Source organism: Nuphar pumila, chromosome 3 (genome assembly GCF_984573655.1).
Source record: "Nuphar pumila chromosome 3, dmNupPumi1.hap1.1, whole genome shotgun sequence".
NCBI lineage: Eukaryota > Viridiplantae > Streptophyta > Magnoliopsida > Nymphaeales > Nymphaeaceae > Nuphar > Nuphar pumila.
The window spans coordinates 43,140,620-43,155,543 of record NC_143251.1 but is presented as its reverse complement, the minus strand read 5'-3'; the positions used below and the strand labels follow the sequence as shown (position 1 = coordinate 43,155,543).

Here is a 14,924-nt window from a genome sequence, read left to right as displayed (position 1 = left end):
AGAAAGTCTATTTGCTAAAAACCTCAAAATCTCATTTGATTATTTTTTTCTAAAAAAATATAACTATTCTAATATATTAATTTTTTTTCTTCTTTTCTATAAAGAAAACAAAAATTATTGTATTAACTAAATTGCAAAATAAAGCTACTTTTTCAAGCATTTTCTAATTTTCAATCCTTTTAGCTCATTTACTGAAAACTAACATAAAATTGGGTTTTTGAAACATTTTTTCATAAGATCATGCATATTTTAATGTTAATTAACCCTGAAATATATGCATGATCAATCAGACTCAGCCAGGAGCACCCTGGTCTGAGCAAAGGCTCGACCTGGTGCTCCCTGGGCCCTTGGGTGCGGCAGTTGGCCGCTGGGTGCTAGCCACACCCGGGTAGCCCTGCCGGCCTGGGTGCCTGGCTGTGGGCCTGCGGTTTCTAGCTGCACCTGGTCTGAACTTTGGGTTCAGACCAGGGTCAGCTCTGGCCTGGTGGCTTGGTCCGATGGACCAGACCCCGTACCCTCCTCCCCTTGGTTTTTCCATGGCGCAGCTGTAGGCGCCAGGTGTTAGAGCACCTGGGTAGCCTAGCCGACCCCTTTTGGCCCTGGTCTGGGCTGCACACTGAGTGCAGTGCCTGGTTTGAACCCTTGGTTTCAGACCAGGGTCTCTTGTGACCCCCTGGGTCTGGTCCGAAGAACCAGACTCTGTGGTTAGTTCATTGGTTTGGCTGGGAAGCCGGGCGTTCCCTGTTCAGTGTGGGCTCCTGCGGACCCATCATTGCCGCCAACTTGCAAAAACAACAACAAAAACAACAACAACAACTACGCCTTCATTCCAAAACAATTGGGGTCGGCGATATGAACCAACAAAGAAAATCATTCTGGGTCTTCCACATGAATCCTTCTTCTCCATTCATTTCTATCCAATGCCATGTCCTCGGTGAGGTTCAAAGCATTCATATCCTTTCCTATCACCTCCATCCATGTCTTCCTAGGCCTACCTCGACCTCTTTTAACTAATATATTTTTCCATTTCTCCATCCTTCTAACTGGAGCATCATTAGGCCTTCGTCGAATATGTCCAAACCACCGTAAACGATTCTCTCTCATCTTATTTTCAATGGGTGCAACACCTACCTTCTTACGTATCTCCTCGTTCCGAATCTTATCTTTTATTGTATTTCCATACATCCATCTCAGCATACGCATCTCAGCTACACTCATTTTTTGAATATGATGTCTCTTGGCAGCCCAACATTCCGTACCATATAGTAAAGCGGGCCTAATAGTCGTCCTATAAAACTTTCCCTTCAACCGTAATGGCATTCTACGATCGCACAACACTCCAGTTGCACTCTTCCATTTCATCCACCCAACCTTTATCCTATGATTTACATCTCCATCAATTTCTCCATACTTTTGAATGATAGATCCCAAATATTTGAAAGAATCATCCACCGGTATTTCTTGCTCACCAAGCTTCACTACACTCCCATCTCTATTTCGTTGCTTACTAAATCGACATTCCATGTATTATGTCTTACTCTTACTCAACTTAAAACCTCTTGCTTCCAATGTCTGTCTCCATAATTCTAACTTAGCATTAACCCCAACTCTAGACTCATCAATCAAAACAATATCATCAACAAACAACATACACCACGGCACATTTTCTTGAATTGATCTCGTAAGCTCATCCATCACTATAGCAAATAGGAAAGGGCTTAAAGCAGATCCTTGATGTAACCCAACCGTTATAGGAAAATTGGTTGTCACCCCTCCACAAGTGCGAACATTGGTTACTACTCCTTCATACATATCTTTAATTATACTAATGTACTTGAGAGAAACACCTTTCTTCATCATTGTCAACCAGAGAACGTCCCTAGGTACTCTATCGTAAGCCTTCTCCAAATCAATAAAAACCATATGCAAATCTTTGTTCCTCTCTCTATTTCTCTCAATAAGTTGTCTAAGAAGATGTATAGCTTCCATAGTAGATCTTCCAGGCATAAAACGAAATTGATTCTCCGATATCATGACAACCTTCCTCAACCTAGACTCAATCACCCTCTCCCAAAGTTTCATAGTATGACTCATGAGTTTTATACCACGATAGTTTGTGCAATCTTGTATATCACCCTTATTCTTATATAGAGGCACCAAAGTATTCTTCCTCCACTCATTAGACATCTTATTTGTTCGCCAAATCTTGTTAAAAAGATTTGTCAACCATTCTAAACCTTTCTCTCCGAAGCATTTCCAAGCCTCGATAGGTATACCATCTGGGCCAACTGCCCTTCTTGATTTCATTTTCTTCAAAGCCTCTGCAATTTCTTTCTTTTGAATCTTGCGCATGAAGTCACAATTCATCTCATGAAAAGGAATGGAAAAGTCTCCAAGAACCTTAGCATGACTTTCATTAAATAGCTTATCAAAATAATATTTCCATCTCTCCTTAATCTCCTCATCTTTGACTAAAACCCTTTGTGTTTCATCTTTGATACATCTAACCATACCCAGATCCCTCGATTTCCTATCTCTCATTTTTGCAATCCTATAAATATCCTTCTCAAGCAATCAAAATTATATATATATATATATATATATATATATATATATATATATATATATATATAAATAAAAGAAGGGGTAAAATAAGTGTGTGTTTTAGTTGTTTCGTGTTCGCTGTCCAGCAGACCCAATTTGGACATTAGCACAGCTATGCAATGTCTGGACTCGTGACTGTGGCCTCCTGGGTCACAACTGGTGATTTGGCTCGTCGGTACTTCGTGCCTTATGTTTAGCACTTCCGAGTGGCCTAGCGCGTGGTTGGTTTGGAGCAACCACCGTGACCTCCTCGTTGTCCCGTCTTGGCAACATTAGGGTGAGTTGTTTGGTGAGCAGTACGCTGCCCACTCGTATATACATATTTTCCTCTGTCTTAGGTTTTTTGGTTGTTTCATCAAAAACCATCGTTTTGGCATTGATAGATTCTGTAAGTGCGGCGACCCACCTTGGAAATGCTAATGTAATTCTCATACGTATGAGAATATTTTAAATTTCATTCTCAACGCATGTTTATGCAAATGGTCTTGCTATGCGATACTTGCCAATGTATGACATTTGAAGTTCTTTTGCTTGGAAAAAAATTGTAGTATGACTCGCACATCAAAGTATTTGAGACTTGTCTAGCTTGTTATATATGCAATCATGATTAAGTTACGCTTCTTGAGTTTAGTATCACTTAAGAATGTCGATTAGTAGACTCACTTGCACATTTTCACTTGTTGAAATGTGTTTTTCATTGATGTACGTATATATCAGTGTTTTTGTTTTGATATTTGTGCAAAAGTCTTTAAATTATGTGGCATTTAGCTTCGCACGTGCACAATAGCACATCTTGACACTTGTACTATTTAGTACGTACCTCGGGTGGTACACCTTGGTCTCATGCTTGAGACATGGATGAGTGCACGAAGTGCACATTACACAGTTAATATGATGAATGATTGAGATTTGAACACCATAGGGTATGAGCTATACACTTGTTGTGGTTTTTCGACTCGGCTGAAGTCTTTGAGCGATAACCCCATGTTCGTGAGTGAGCTCACACATGTCTATACCCTAGAAATAAAAATGATAAAATGGTGTTGCATCGCCTTCACAGGCGATGTGCTCTTCTGTGGCCGTGTGAGGCTGAGCACGTGAATGTACAGGCTAAGTCCTCATTGCGTACCCCGCGGGGACCATGAGGCATAAATACCTCAGAAGGGAGTATGACTTGTCAAACCAGCCTAAGAAAGATAAATCGACTGCACCCCATTTACAAAATGGTTCACCTTAGAGAGGTTGGATGGTACAATCTTGGGTGACAGGTTGTTACTATGACACATTTTTAGGAGCCGAGGCGTCCTTTGACGTCCAGTCACTCAGAGTTAGGGAGGTCGAGGTGACCTTTTAGGGTACCTCACTACTGCAGTAGTATGAATTACAATCATTTACCTATGCATGGGTTTCTCTCAGTTGTTTAAGAGACTGCTTCTTTTTGTTGTACCCAATCTCATTTTATAATATTGTAAACATTATGGTAATGAAATATACTTTGTTTTGACTCATGGTTTGACTTTACTTACTGTGGCTCGCTCGGACTTATGACCTTTGTTTTACCCTTGTTTTTTCTCTTTGTACTTCCGCTGTTTTTTTTCAAATTATATATCTTAAAAAAAAAATTTTTTGCTAAAAAACTAAAGGTTTGTACAAGGTTGGGGTTTGGGGCACCACAATTCACCTTATAGAGGGTGGATGGTACAGTCTTGAGTGACATGTTGTTACTACGACACATTTTTAAGAGCTGAGGCATCCTTTGACCTCCAACCACTCAGAGTTAGGGAGGTTGAGGTGACCTTTTAGGGTACCTCACTACTGTAGTAGTATGAATTACAATCTTTTACCTATGCATGGGTTTCTCTCAGCTGTGTGCCGCTCGCATGAGGTTTACTCAGTGTGTAGCATCCCCTGTTACCACACCAGAAATTGAATAACAGACACTGGGTGCATGTCTCACAGAATGCGAGGTTCCTTTGCGTACACGAAAGAGTAATTAGAAGAACATAAATACTAACCAATCACAGCTAACTACTTTATTAGTTTCTTTACTTGCTTATGTTGTTATTGTTCTCGTATTGTCTTCTTTGTTGTTCTTAGTTGTTCGTTGTTCAGTAGTTGCGTAGTTCTTTGTTTTATTGCTATAGCATGCTGCCCTTGTTACTTTCGTTATTACTTAAACTTGTAGTACGTGCACTTACCTGATAGATGCACATAAATCTGTCACCTTACCTGTTTATATGCTATATGCTTTTTTCCTTGATAAATAGATATATGATGTTGTTCTTTACCAACTCGTGAGAGTTTTGACTCCATTTTATGGGGATACAGGTGACGAATAGGTTCAGCTGCGATGCGATGAAGCACAATTGGAGGCTTGGGACCCACACTTAGTTTGATGATCCTGACTTCTTCTTTTGGGGTTTGAGAGAATTTTCCTCTCATTTTGAGAGACTACTGAGATGTTGTATATTATCTCATTTTGTATTTTGAAACTTTTGGACATTGTATAATGTTGATTTTGAATTGCTATGTATCACTTACTGTGGCTCGCTCAGACCTGCGGCCTTTTTACCTTTGTTTATCTCTTTCTTTTGTCTTTTCGCTGTTTGTTATAAAATAATTAAAAAAAAAATAATTATTTGTTCAAAAATCAAAAGGTTTTTTCAAGATCGGGGTTTGAGGCGTCACAATTGGTGACACCCGTGTCAAGGGAGAAGGCTTTAAGAATGTCTCAATATTTTTTTTGCTATATATCCTCTCTTGTCGTAATATTGACAGGTAACAAGCTCTTGTTGACTTGAGGAGCCTTGATTGAAGTTAGAGGGATCCGAATTGCCCAGGCAGTTGTGGCCTTGTCTCTTACCTTGGTTCCAGCGACCTCCTTGTAGGAGCCACGCTCGTGGCCTCTACCTAATGAGGCAGTAAAAGCTGTTTGGGTTGAGTACAACATGAGAACTCGTTTCTCTTGACTGATAAGAAGATCATATAGGTCACCAAATGAATGAAAGGCTGACCTAGTAATTATCCATATTCTCCGTTTTGATGAAGGGCAGGGTCATTTAGAAACATAAGCCTTATTACTTAATGGTGATTGCAAAACATAAACTTTTTTCAACGTCACACAGGCTTCTTCTCTAACGCTTTTGGTTCTCATAAGAGCTTTTTTTCGATTTACAACCCAAAGAAACTGCCCCCGGCAGGAAGACATGGTCGCGTAGGCTCAGCCTATCCTACCTAGGGTCATTGTCCCGATAGCATGAAACTCCGAGGCTAGGACCAACGCAGAAATTGCGGTAAAAATCCAGAGATTAGCAATAAAAAACGAAAGGAAAGAAAAACAACGCGGGAAGTTGACATTTCACGTTTGGAGCCTCTCAGCTCTGACGAACGAGGGAGAGCAAACGGTGTCGGTGGGGCGGAAGTCCGACACTGCCGACGGTGGCGCTGGTTCAGATAGACGGAGAGCGGTGGTGCGATGGAAGCGAGGAAGAGGGAGGTGGGGCGGAGGGAGTCGCCGATGGAGGTGCTGAGGAGGTCGTGGTACCGGCTGAGGCTGTCGGTGCGCCACCCTTCTAGGGTTCCCACATGGGACGCCATCGTCCTCACGGCCGCCAGCCCCGAGCAGGCCCAGCTCTACGAGTGGCATCTGCAGCGGGCCAAGCGCATGGGCCGCATCCAGGACTCCACCCTCACCATCGCCGTGCCCGATCCCCACGGCGCCCGCATCGGCTCCGGAGCCGCCACCCTCAACGCCCTCCGCGCTCTCGCCGCCCGCTTGGCTCAGGTACGGCTTCGATCCCCCGGTTTGCCCTAGAAATTTGTCGGTGATTAGTTGGTTTTTTGAGTTGGTATCGTTTTCTGAATCCAAAACCCTTGGGCTAGCATATCATTGGCGTGGAGAATTATCATTATTGTACCATTGATGCAAATCTTGCTTATACTCCCTCTAATCTGTGTAAAATTCTTAAATGCAAACTCGTATTTCTACTCCTGTACACATTCCATTTTTAATATATGTAGAGGCAGCCGTGGTCACTCAGAGTATGGGAAATGGTGTCTGCTTTACCCTGACAACCATTATGCCGGGTTTTCCATCAACCTGGAAAGAATAAGTGAAAAAAGAAAAGAAAAGACAAAAAAAGATTAGAAAAGAGGATAAAGGAAGTAACATTTTGTGTCAGTTTTTCAAATTCCAAGCTACGTAACAATTTTTTGTGATAATTTGAAAATATTGTAATTTTTCCATGAAATTCTGAAAATATCACGATTTTGTGAAGACAATGTAGTTAGAAAATATTGCAATATTCTCATCACAATATGAACATGATATATAAACACTTTCTAAGTTATTTATACTTTTTTCCTTTATATTTTATTTGCTCTTAATTTATATTTGCAGAGATTTTTCGTGTAAAACCGAATATTTTAATTTATCATCGGATTTTTCCTTGCTGGGGAAATCCTGACCTTGAGTTCCAAGTATTCATAAATTTTGAAGAATCATTATGTAATTTCAAATTTCAGATTTATTGGACCTGATCATTTGGCTACATCAATATAGAAATTGCTGATGACAAGGAGTTTAATATAGGATGGTGAATGGCACCATGATTTACATATGTGGTGTAAGAGACTTTTTTCGTACAACGCAATCTTGGTTGCAGAACAAGTGGCAAAAGCGTTTGCACTAAGTAATAGCATAGGAAGAGGGGATTTAGGAAAAAACTTTGTGCTGATAAAGGAAAAAAGTATCTTGATGTGACTTCATGTTTAGCCTCTCCTCTCATTGTGTTTTGAAGACGAGGCTTGTTGTTTAATTCTCCTTGCATATCTGTTGTTGTTACAAGACTTTCTTTATGAAATTCTGCACATGTAAATAATATCTGTTATGTTTAACTTCCCATTATTGGGTGATTGTTTCTGATGTGCTTGGATGGTACCAAGTTGAATAAGTGGACATCTGTATAACAGAGTTTTCCATGATTCACATATGATTGAGGTCATCTGGATCTTAATAATGTTCTGTGTAGACTCTAGCTGTCCTTGTACGTCTGTTTACTTTTTAGTGCTTGACAGTATCTATAATCTATCATATGCAGGTATCACATGATGAAAATGGGTTTTTACAATCTTTCCCACTACATGACAGGGTTGATGATGAAGTAACAGATGGATCAGTGGTTTTGAACTTAATGGTCAAAATGCATATACTACTGCTTCATGCTGGTGGTGACTCTAAGAGGGTTCCATGGGCAAATCCCATGGGGAAAGTTTTCCTACCCCTTCCATATTTAGCTGCAGATGATCCAGATGGACCAGTTCCCCTGCTTTTTGACCATATACTTGCAGTTTCCTCTGGTGCAATTCAAGCATTTGAGAAACAAGGTTACTGTTCCCTTATATCCTATTTTTTATTGGTGTTGGATTAGAGAGCAGATGTGCACACATGAATATTATATACATTGCTTCTGAAGCAGGTCCTTCTATCATAAATGAAAGAGTACACAAACTCATTATATATATGGTCATTTGAGTTTACTTTGTTAAATTGCTTCTGTAAACATCCATCAAGAAATTGCTTTTTGTTTTAAAGTGAGGTGTTAGTCCCTGTAGCTGTGAATTTGAAAACCCCTGGCCTAAGATAATGCAACTTGTACCAACCTAACCTTCTCCTATTCTTGCATAAGTGCTGTTCATCATCTAATGTAAATCAATAAAGGATGTTTTGGCTCCAATTCTGATGCTGGATAGTGTAATGGGACAAGGCACACTCACAAAGCCACTAAAAGCACAATACAAAGTCCACTATGGGAAAATACAAGAGCACAAGGGCATACAAGCCACAAAGGGAAACTTACAACATAAAAAATAATATTTCATTAAATAGAAAAATGCTAAGAGAAGCATTGATTTAATATGGGAAGAGTCCCACATATATATAGGGAAGGGGGACCGCCCAATCAAAGGAAGATTCAAAATCCACAATCAACGATAATCGAATGATTCCCCTTCTCCAATGCTTGAGCATCTCATTGATCAGACCTCATATATTGGTTTTTTATAATTTATTTAGTAAGAAATATGCTTTACATGAAGACTTTACGACATATAGACATGTTTTTTGAAATGTGAAAAATCGATGGCTCACAATGCATTTAAAACTTTACAATTCAAAGTATTGTGGGTCGTTGATTTTTAGCACTTTCAAAAATGCATCTAAACATCTAAATTTTTTAATCCAAAACATGTCGCTCACTAAATTAATGATAAAAATCCAATAAAAGTTCGATCGATGAAAACTCGATTGTTAGAGAAGGAACACCATCGATTATCATGAGTTGTAGATTTTGGACATTCCTTTGGTTGGACGGTCCCCCTCTCTTACACACACACAAACACAAAGAAGAGAGGGGAAGGGCTAGCTCAACTAGCCGTTGGGATAGTCCCAATGGCTAGAAAATAAAATAAAATATGCCCCTAATGCACAGACCTATTACAAATAAAATAAACAATAAAAATGCAAAATTACATAAAAGTCCTAATTCATAAACTATGAAGAGAAAGTAATACACACACACACACACACACACACACACACACATATATATATATATATAACAGATAGCTGCTCTTGGTAGCTATTAGCTTTTTGTTGCTTGTACTTGATCCTTGGCACACACACACACACACACACACACACACACACACACACACACACACATATATATATATATATATATAACAGATAGCTGCTCTTGGTAGCTATTAGCTTTTTGTTGCTTGTACTTGATCCTTGGCCTTTTGTCTTCAATAGTTTGTTGTTCTCTTTTCTCTATAAGAATTTTGTTGATCATCTTAAATTAAGTAAAGGTGTTTGTTTTTGCAGGTGGCCTCTTCATTATGACAGGAGATGTTCTTCCTTGCTTTGATACCTCCACGATGGTTCTTCCTGATGATGCATCCTGCATTATTACGGTTCCAATCACCCTAGATGTTGCTTCAAACCATGGTGTCATTGTGGTATCTGCTAGCGAAATTCTAAATTCTGCTTCTGGGAGAGAGCTGAAATTGGTTGAGGATCTCCTACAGAAACCTAGTATAAAAGAGCTTGCAGATAAGCAGGCAATTCGAAATGATGGTAGGGCTTTGCTTGATACAGGAATAATTTCTGTTAGGGGTAAGGCATGGGCAAACCTTCTCAGACTTTCAAGTTCAAGTGAATCAATGGTTAAGGAGCTTTTGAGAAGCAGAAAGGAGGCAAGTTACTTCAGTGATACTGATCGGACATAATAACCAATATGCCATGGTGGATTCTTATTTGCTTTCATCCTATGTTGCCTTTATGCTATGTATAGAACTGATAATGCCATGATTAATTTGAAAATTTCTGTTTAACCAGTGATTCTTTTTTATGGTTCATGGGTATCTAAATGATGGTTGTCATGCCCAATTAGAATATGACTATTGAGGGTTGATCCTTTCTTTTTAAACAATGTCTTGTGGAATCTATGTCACATGGGTGCGGGTGCGACACGGGTGCGGCGCAATTTCAAAAATTTTGGACACGGGGACTCGACTATATATATATTAAAATATATATATATATATAAGACTTGGTCAAAGTTGTGCCCATTAGGGGACAGGTGATGAGTTGTGAAGGCATTCTGTACACTTTCTTCATACAGGAATAATTCACTTTTGGGCACTTTCTTCATACACTGTAATAATTCACTTTCTTCATACAGGAAAACACCACAAAAACTTGAGTTGTGCCCATTCTGTACTTAAAACTTGAAAGTGTACAGGTTTTTTAGTTGTGATGGGTTTTTTTCCTTACAGCTGTAGCCCAGAAAATAAAAAAAAAAATTCAAATTTTTTTTTCCAAAAAATGGACCAAAATGACCCTGGATGCGTTGACCACACCCAGGGTCGGGTTGACCGAGTCCGAGCCGCACCCGTGTCCGCACCCGTGTCGGTGCGTGTCAACGCGGGTGCGGCGACCTTGGAGCCGAGTCCGTGTGACATAGTGTGGAATTTATCACTTTCTAAGGTCTTGGCTATTAGGTGCATTGCTTCCTTGTACAACTAAATCATTTGCTTAAGGCAAATAGGGGTACATAATCTGTTTAACATCCCTCATCAATGGTAAAGTGCTGCCTCTCAACCACATGCTGAAAGAAAATATTTCTTACAGTGAACAACTAGAAGTGCCATATGTTTTTTGGCTGAGTATTCTTAATCTGATTGTGCATACAAGTTTCCTTTTGATCATAGTATAAAGTGAAATATGTCAACATGGTAAAGCATATCTCTCTTACAAATGAATCTTCTAGTGTGGTACTGGCTTAGGAACTTGTGCTATCCATTCTCTGGTCTTGTGGTGTTTATGATATATATGCACATTTTATTCAAGATGTAGGTCTCTGAAAAGCTCTCATATTCATGTTCTCTTCCAGACTATGAATTATTTATGGATTTTTAGAAGTTATTTTTTGTAGACAAGTTTATGGATATTCTTCATTTACCTTTTACACTTCTCTGGGTTTCTTTGGGAATTATGCAGATGAGTCTGTATGAGGAATTAGTTGCAGCCTGGGTACCTGCCAGACATGAATGGTTGAAGTGTCGTCCTTTGGGAAAAGAACTGATTAATGGCTTGGGAGATCAGAAGCTGTTCAGCTATTGTGCATGTACGTCATGGTTGTTCTAGTGGACATAATATTGTGTTACTGAGGCTTAATACTGAAATGGTTGTAATGAACACACAATTTAGCATTTACCCATTACTCTACTGACTCTTAGTTTCACAATTAGGGTATTGGAGGTCCTTTCATGATTTTCATTATTTAACCTTGCAAAATATGTCTGTCTATTGTAATCACAATTAGTTGCTGCACCAATTGCATGTGTAAGTTGCTTGGTTTATAAAGTTGATTGTCATGATTGGTTTTCTGTTACTTTTTTTTTCCACATTTTCAAGTAACTGAACATGGAATTTTACTTACAAGGAATGTATTTTTATCACAGATGACCTTTCATTTCTACATTTTGGAACCTCTAGTGAGGTTCTTGATCATTTAGATGAGGCTCATACAAGGTATGTGGGGCGCAGACATTTGTGTTCCATACCAGCAACCACAGTATCTGATATTTCCACATCCGCTGTTATTCTTTCAAGCCAAATTGCTGCTGGGGTTTCAATAGGGGAGGACTCCTTGGTTTATGATTCATCACTTTCAGGTGGAGTGCAGATAGGTTCAAGATGTGTTGTTGTTGGGGTTCATATCGAAAAAAGGATGGCAAATGAATCAATTGATGATATCTCCCCTTTTATACTACCAGATCGCCATTGTCTTTGGGAAGTACCCCTTGTGGGACGGTCAGAAAAAGTAATAATTTTCTGTGGACTCCATGATAATCCAAAAAATTCGCTGGCTAGAGATGGAACTTTTTGTGGTAAACCATGGAAGAAGTTATTACATGATAGTGGCATCCAGGAAGGTGAATTGTGGAGTACTCTGAATACTCAAGAGATGTGCTTATGGAATGCAAAGATTTTTCCTGTCATGCCGTCTCCTGAAATGCTTAGATTGGCCATGTGGCTTATGGGCTTGAACTCCCATAATAATGAGCATATGCTATCCATTTGGAAGAGATCCTACCGTGTCAGTCTAGAGGAAATGCATAAATCAGTTGACTTTAAACATCTTTGCATGGACTCTAGCAATCATCAATCAGATATTGCAGCTGGGATTGCCAAGGCTTGTATTAAATATGGTCTACTTGGGCGCAACTTGTCCCAACTATGTGCAGAAATTTTGCAGAATGAGAAAACTGGGCTTAGCATTTGCAGAGATTTTCTTGATCTGTGTTGTAAGTTTCAGGACAGGAACTCCAGGATTCTTCCTTTAAGTAGAATATATCAGGTGCAGGTTGACTTGCTTAAGACATGCAAGGATGAAACAAAAGCAAACACAATGGAACAGAGAGTTTGGATGGCAGTCGCTGATGAAACTGCTTCAGCTGTAAAGTTTGATCTTGAAGGTAGTTGATATGTTTTTTTTTTCTTTTTTTGAGTGGCAAAGGATGTCTTTTTATCTTTTTCTTTTCTGTTTTTTTCCTGAATGTTAATGGTCATCTTGTCCTTTCTCTCTAGGAGCAGCATCTGTGCCAACTAATTTTCTTGTTTGCTTGCGTTCTTTTTGTTTTTAGATCATCTCTTGGACACATTCCGTGTGCCTTCATCAGTACATGATGGAAATTACAATTCCCATTGTAAAACAAATCCTTTCTGTTTGTGCAAAGTTAAAGTTGAGTTACCAGTACGTGTAGACTTTGTTGGTGGATGGAGCGACACTCCACCATGGAGCCTAGAGCGTTTGGGTTGTGTTCTGAACATGGCAATAATTCTGGAGGATTCTCTCCCAGTTGGTGCAGAAATAGAAACAGTGGCAACTAGGGGAATATGTATAAACGATGATGCTGCTAATCAAGTATTCATTGAGGATGCAGCATCCATTTCCACACCATTTGATAAAGAAGATCCTTTTCGTCTCGTGAAATCTGCACTGCTTGTGACTGGTTTTGCTCGAAGTGACCTCATGTCAGCAGGACTCAGAATTACTACTTGGGCTAGTGTCCCTCGCGGCAGTGGTTTAGGTACTTCAAGTATATTAGCAGCAGCTGTTGTCAAAGGTCTTCTCCAAATAATGAATGAAGATACAAGCAATGAAAATGTTGCGAGACTTGTTCTTGTTCTAGAGCAGCTCATGGGCACAGGTGGAGGTTGGCAGGATCAGATAGGCGGCTTATATCCTGGTATCAAATGTACATCAAGTTTCCCAGGGAAGCCACTGAAGCTACATGTGATACCTCTGGCTGCATCATCTCATTTAGTAGAGGAGTTGGAGCAGCGTCTATTAGTTGTATTCACGGGGCAAGTAAGTAATTTGGTTGTTTTGATACTCGTAGCATGTTTTTATGTTCTTTTACAGAGTTGCTTAAATTCTATGACTAACCATTTGTGATGATGAAAATCATGTATACTCTCAACAGAGCAGGTAACCACCCAAATGTTAGTTAAAAGAGAGAGAGAGAGAGACTTTTCTTGCCTGGAACCATTTTGGTTTAAAGTAGAGAGAGAGAGAGACTCTTCTTGCCTGGAACCATTTTGGTTTAAAGTAGACATATGGAAAACCTTATATAGGCATGGTTTCTGTCGTTTTCCCCCTTTTATTGCCTGTTGAATTGCTTGTAACAATGAATTAGCCTTTCATTTTTTTTGAAGATGTCTTCTTTGTGCAAGAGATTCCTGTACAGTGGCTTGTAGTGTTGGATACTTTTAGTTTGTATTTATACACTTTTATTTGCCAACGTGTCATTAATCTATTTTTAAAAATCAATCTTCAAAACTTTGTTTGCATGGATTTCCATGCCCCATTTACTACAAATTGTGAGATCTATCCAACAGTGATTTTCACTGTTCCTTATCTTCATAATTTACTATGGTGCCTTGAGCAGGTCAGACTAGCTAAACAAGTTCTGCAAAAGGTAGTCACTCGATATCTCCAACACGATAGCCTTTTGATATCTAGCATCAAGCGTCTTGCTGAACTTGCGAAGATCGGTCAAGAAGCATTCATGAATGGTGACATAGACGAAGTGGGAGCTATAATGCTGGAGGCCTGGAGACTGCATCAGGAGCTAGACCCCTACTGCAGTAATATTGAGGTGGATAACCTCTTCAGGTTGGCCGAAAAATTCTGCTGTGGCTATAAGCTTGTTGGTGCTGGTGGTGGTGGGTTTGCACTGCTGTTAGCGCAGGACAAGGACCATGCAATGGAATTGAGGAGAATACTTGAAGTGTCAAATTTAAACGTGAAAGTGTTCAACTGGAAAATTTATTTTGATGGCTCTGAAGGTGACAAATTTACATCATTACTTGGCTGAAAACCAGTCTATTATTTATGAGTTGGGTCTTGATATTGTAATGCTGTATTCATTATGTAATTACAGCAACCAAAACATGGAGTTAACATGTTCAATGTTATCTTATGTACATAAATGACTACACTATAATAAATTTAAGCAAAATCTTCTGGCTATACAAGCAGTTGTTTGGATCAGTATTTATCATGACAAGGGATATTCTGCAACACTTTGTGCAATTCTTCACAGGATCAGGAAGTAGATTCCAGGGATGGCAATAAACCTATATCAAAGGTTGGAAAGTTCAGCATCAAGCTGAGCCAGCGTGCACACACACATGTTTGATCTAATGGTATCCCTTTAGACTAATACTGTAATGCCCCGAAATCTTT

General features: G+C 39.5%; 1 protein-coding gene across 1 annotated transcript; it reads left to right on the top strand.

The window, feature by feature from the left end:
• Positions 1-5,894: 5,894 nt before the first annotated feature.
• FKGP (L-fucokinase/GDP-L-fucose pyrophosphorylase) lies at positions 5,895-14,707 on the top strand. The gene is made up of 7 exons (XM_089999386.1): positions 5,895-6,388; positions 7,704-7,989; positions 9,491-9,861; positions 11,168-11,294; positions 11,632-12,648; positions 12,817-13,544; positions 14,125-14,707. Exons 1-7 carry the CDS (start codon positions 6,080-6,082, stop codon positions 14,551-14,553), a joined length of 3,267 nt encoding a protein of 1,088 aa, XP_089855512.1. The 5' UTR covers positions 5,895-6,079; the 3' UTR covers positions 14,554-14,707.
• The last annotated feature ends 217 nt before the right edge of the window (positions 14,708-14,924 follow it).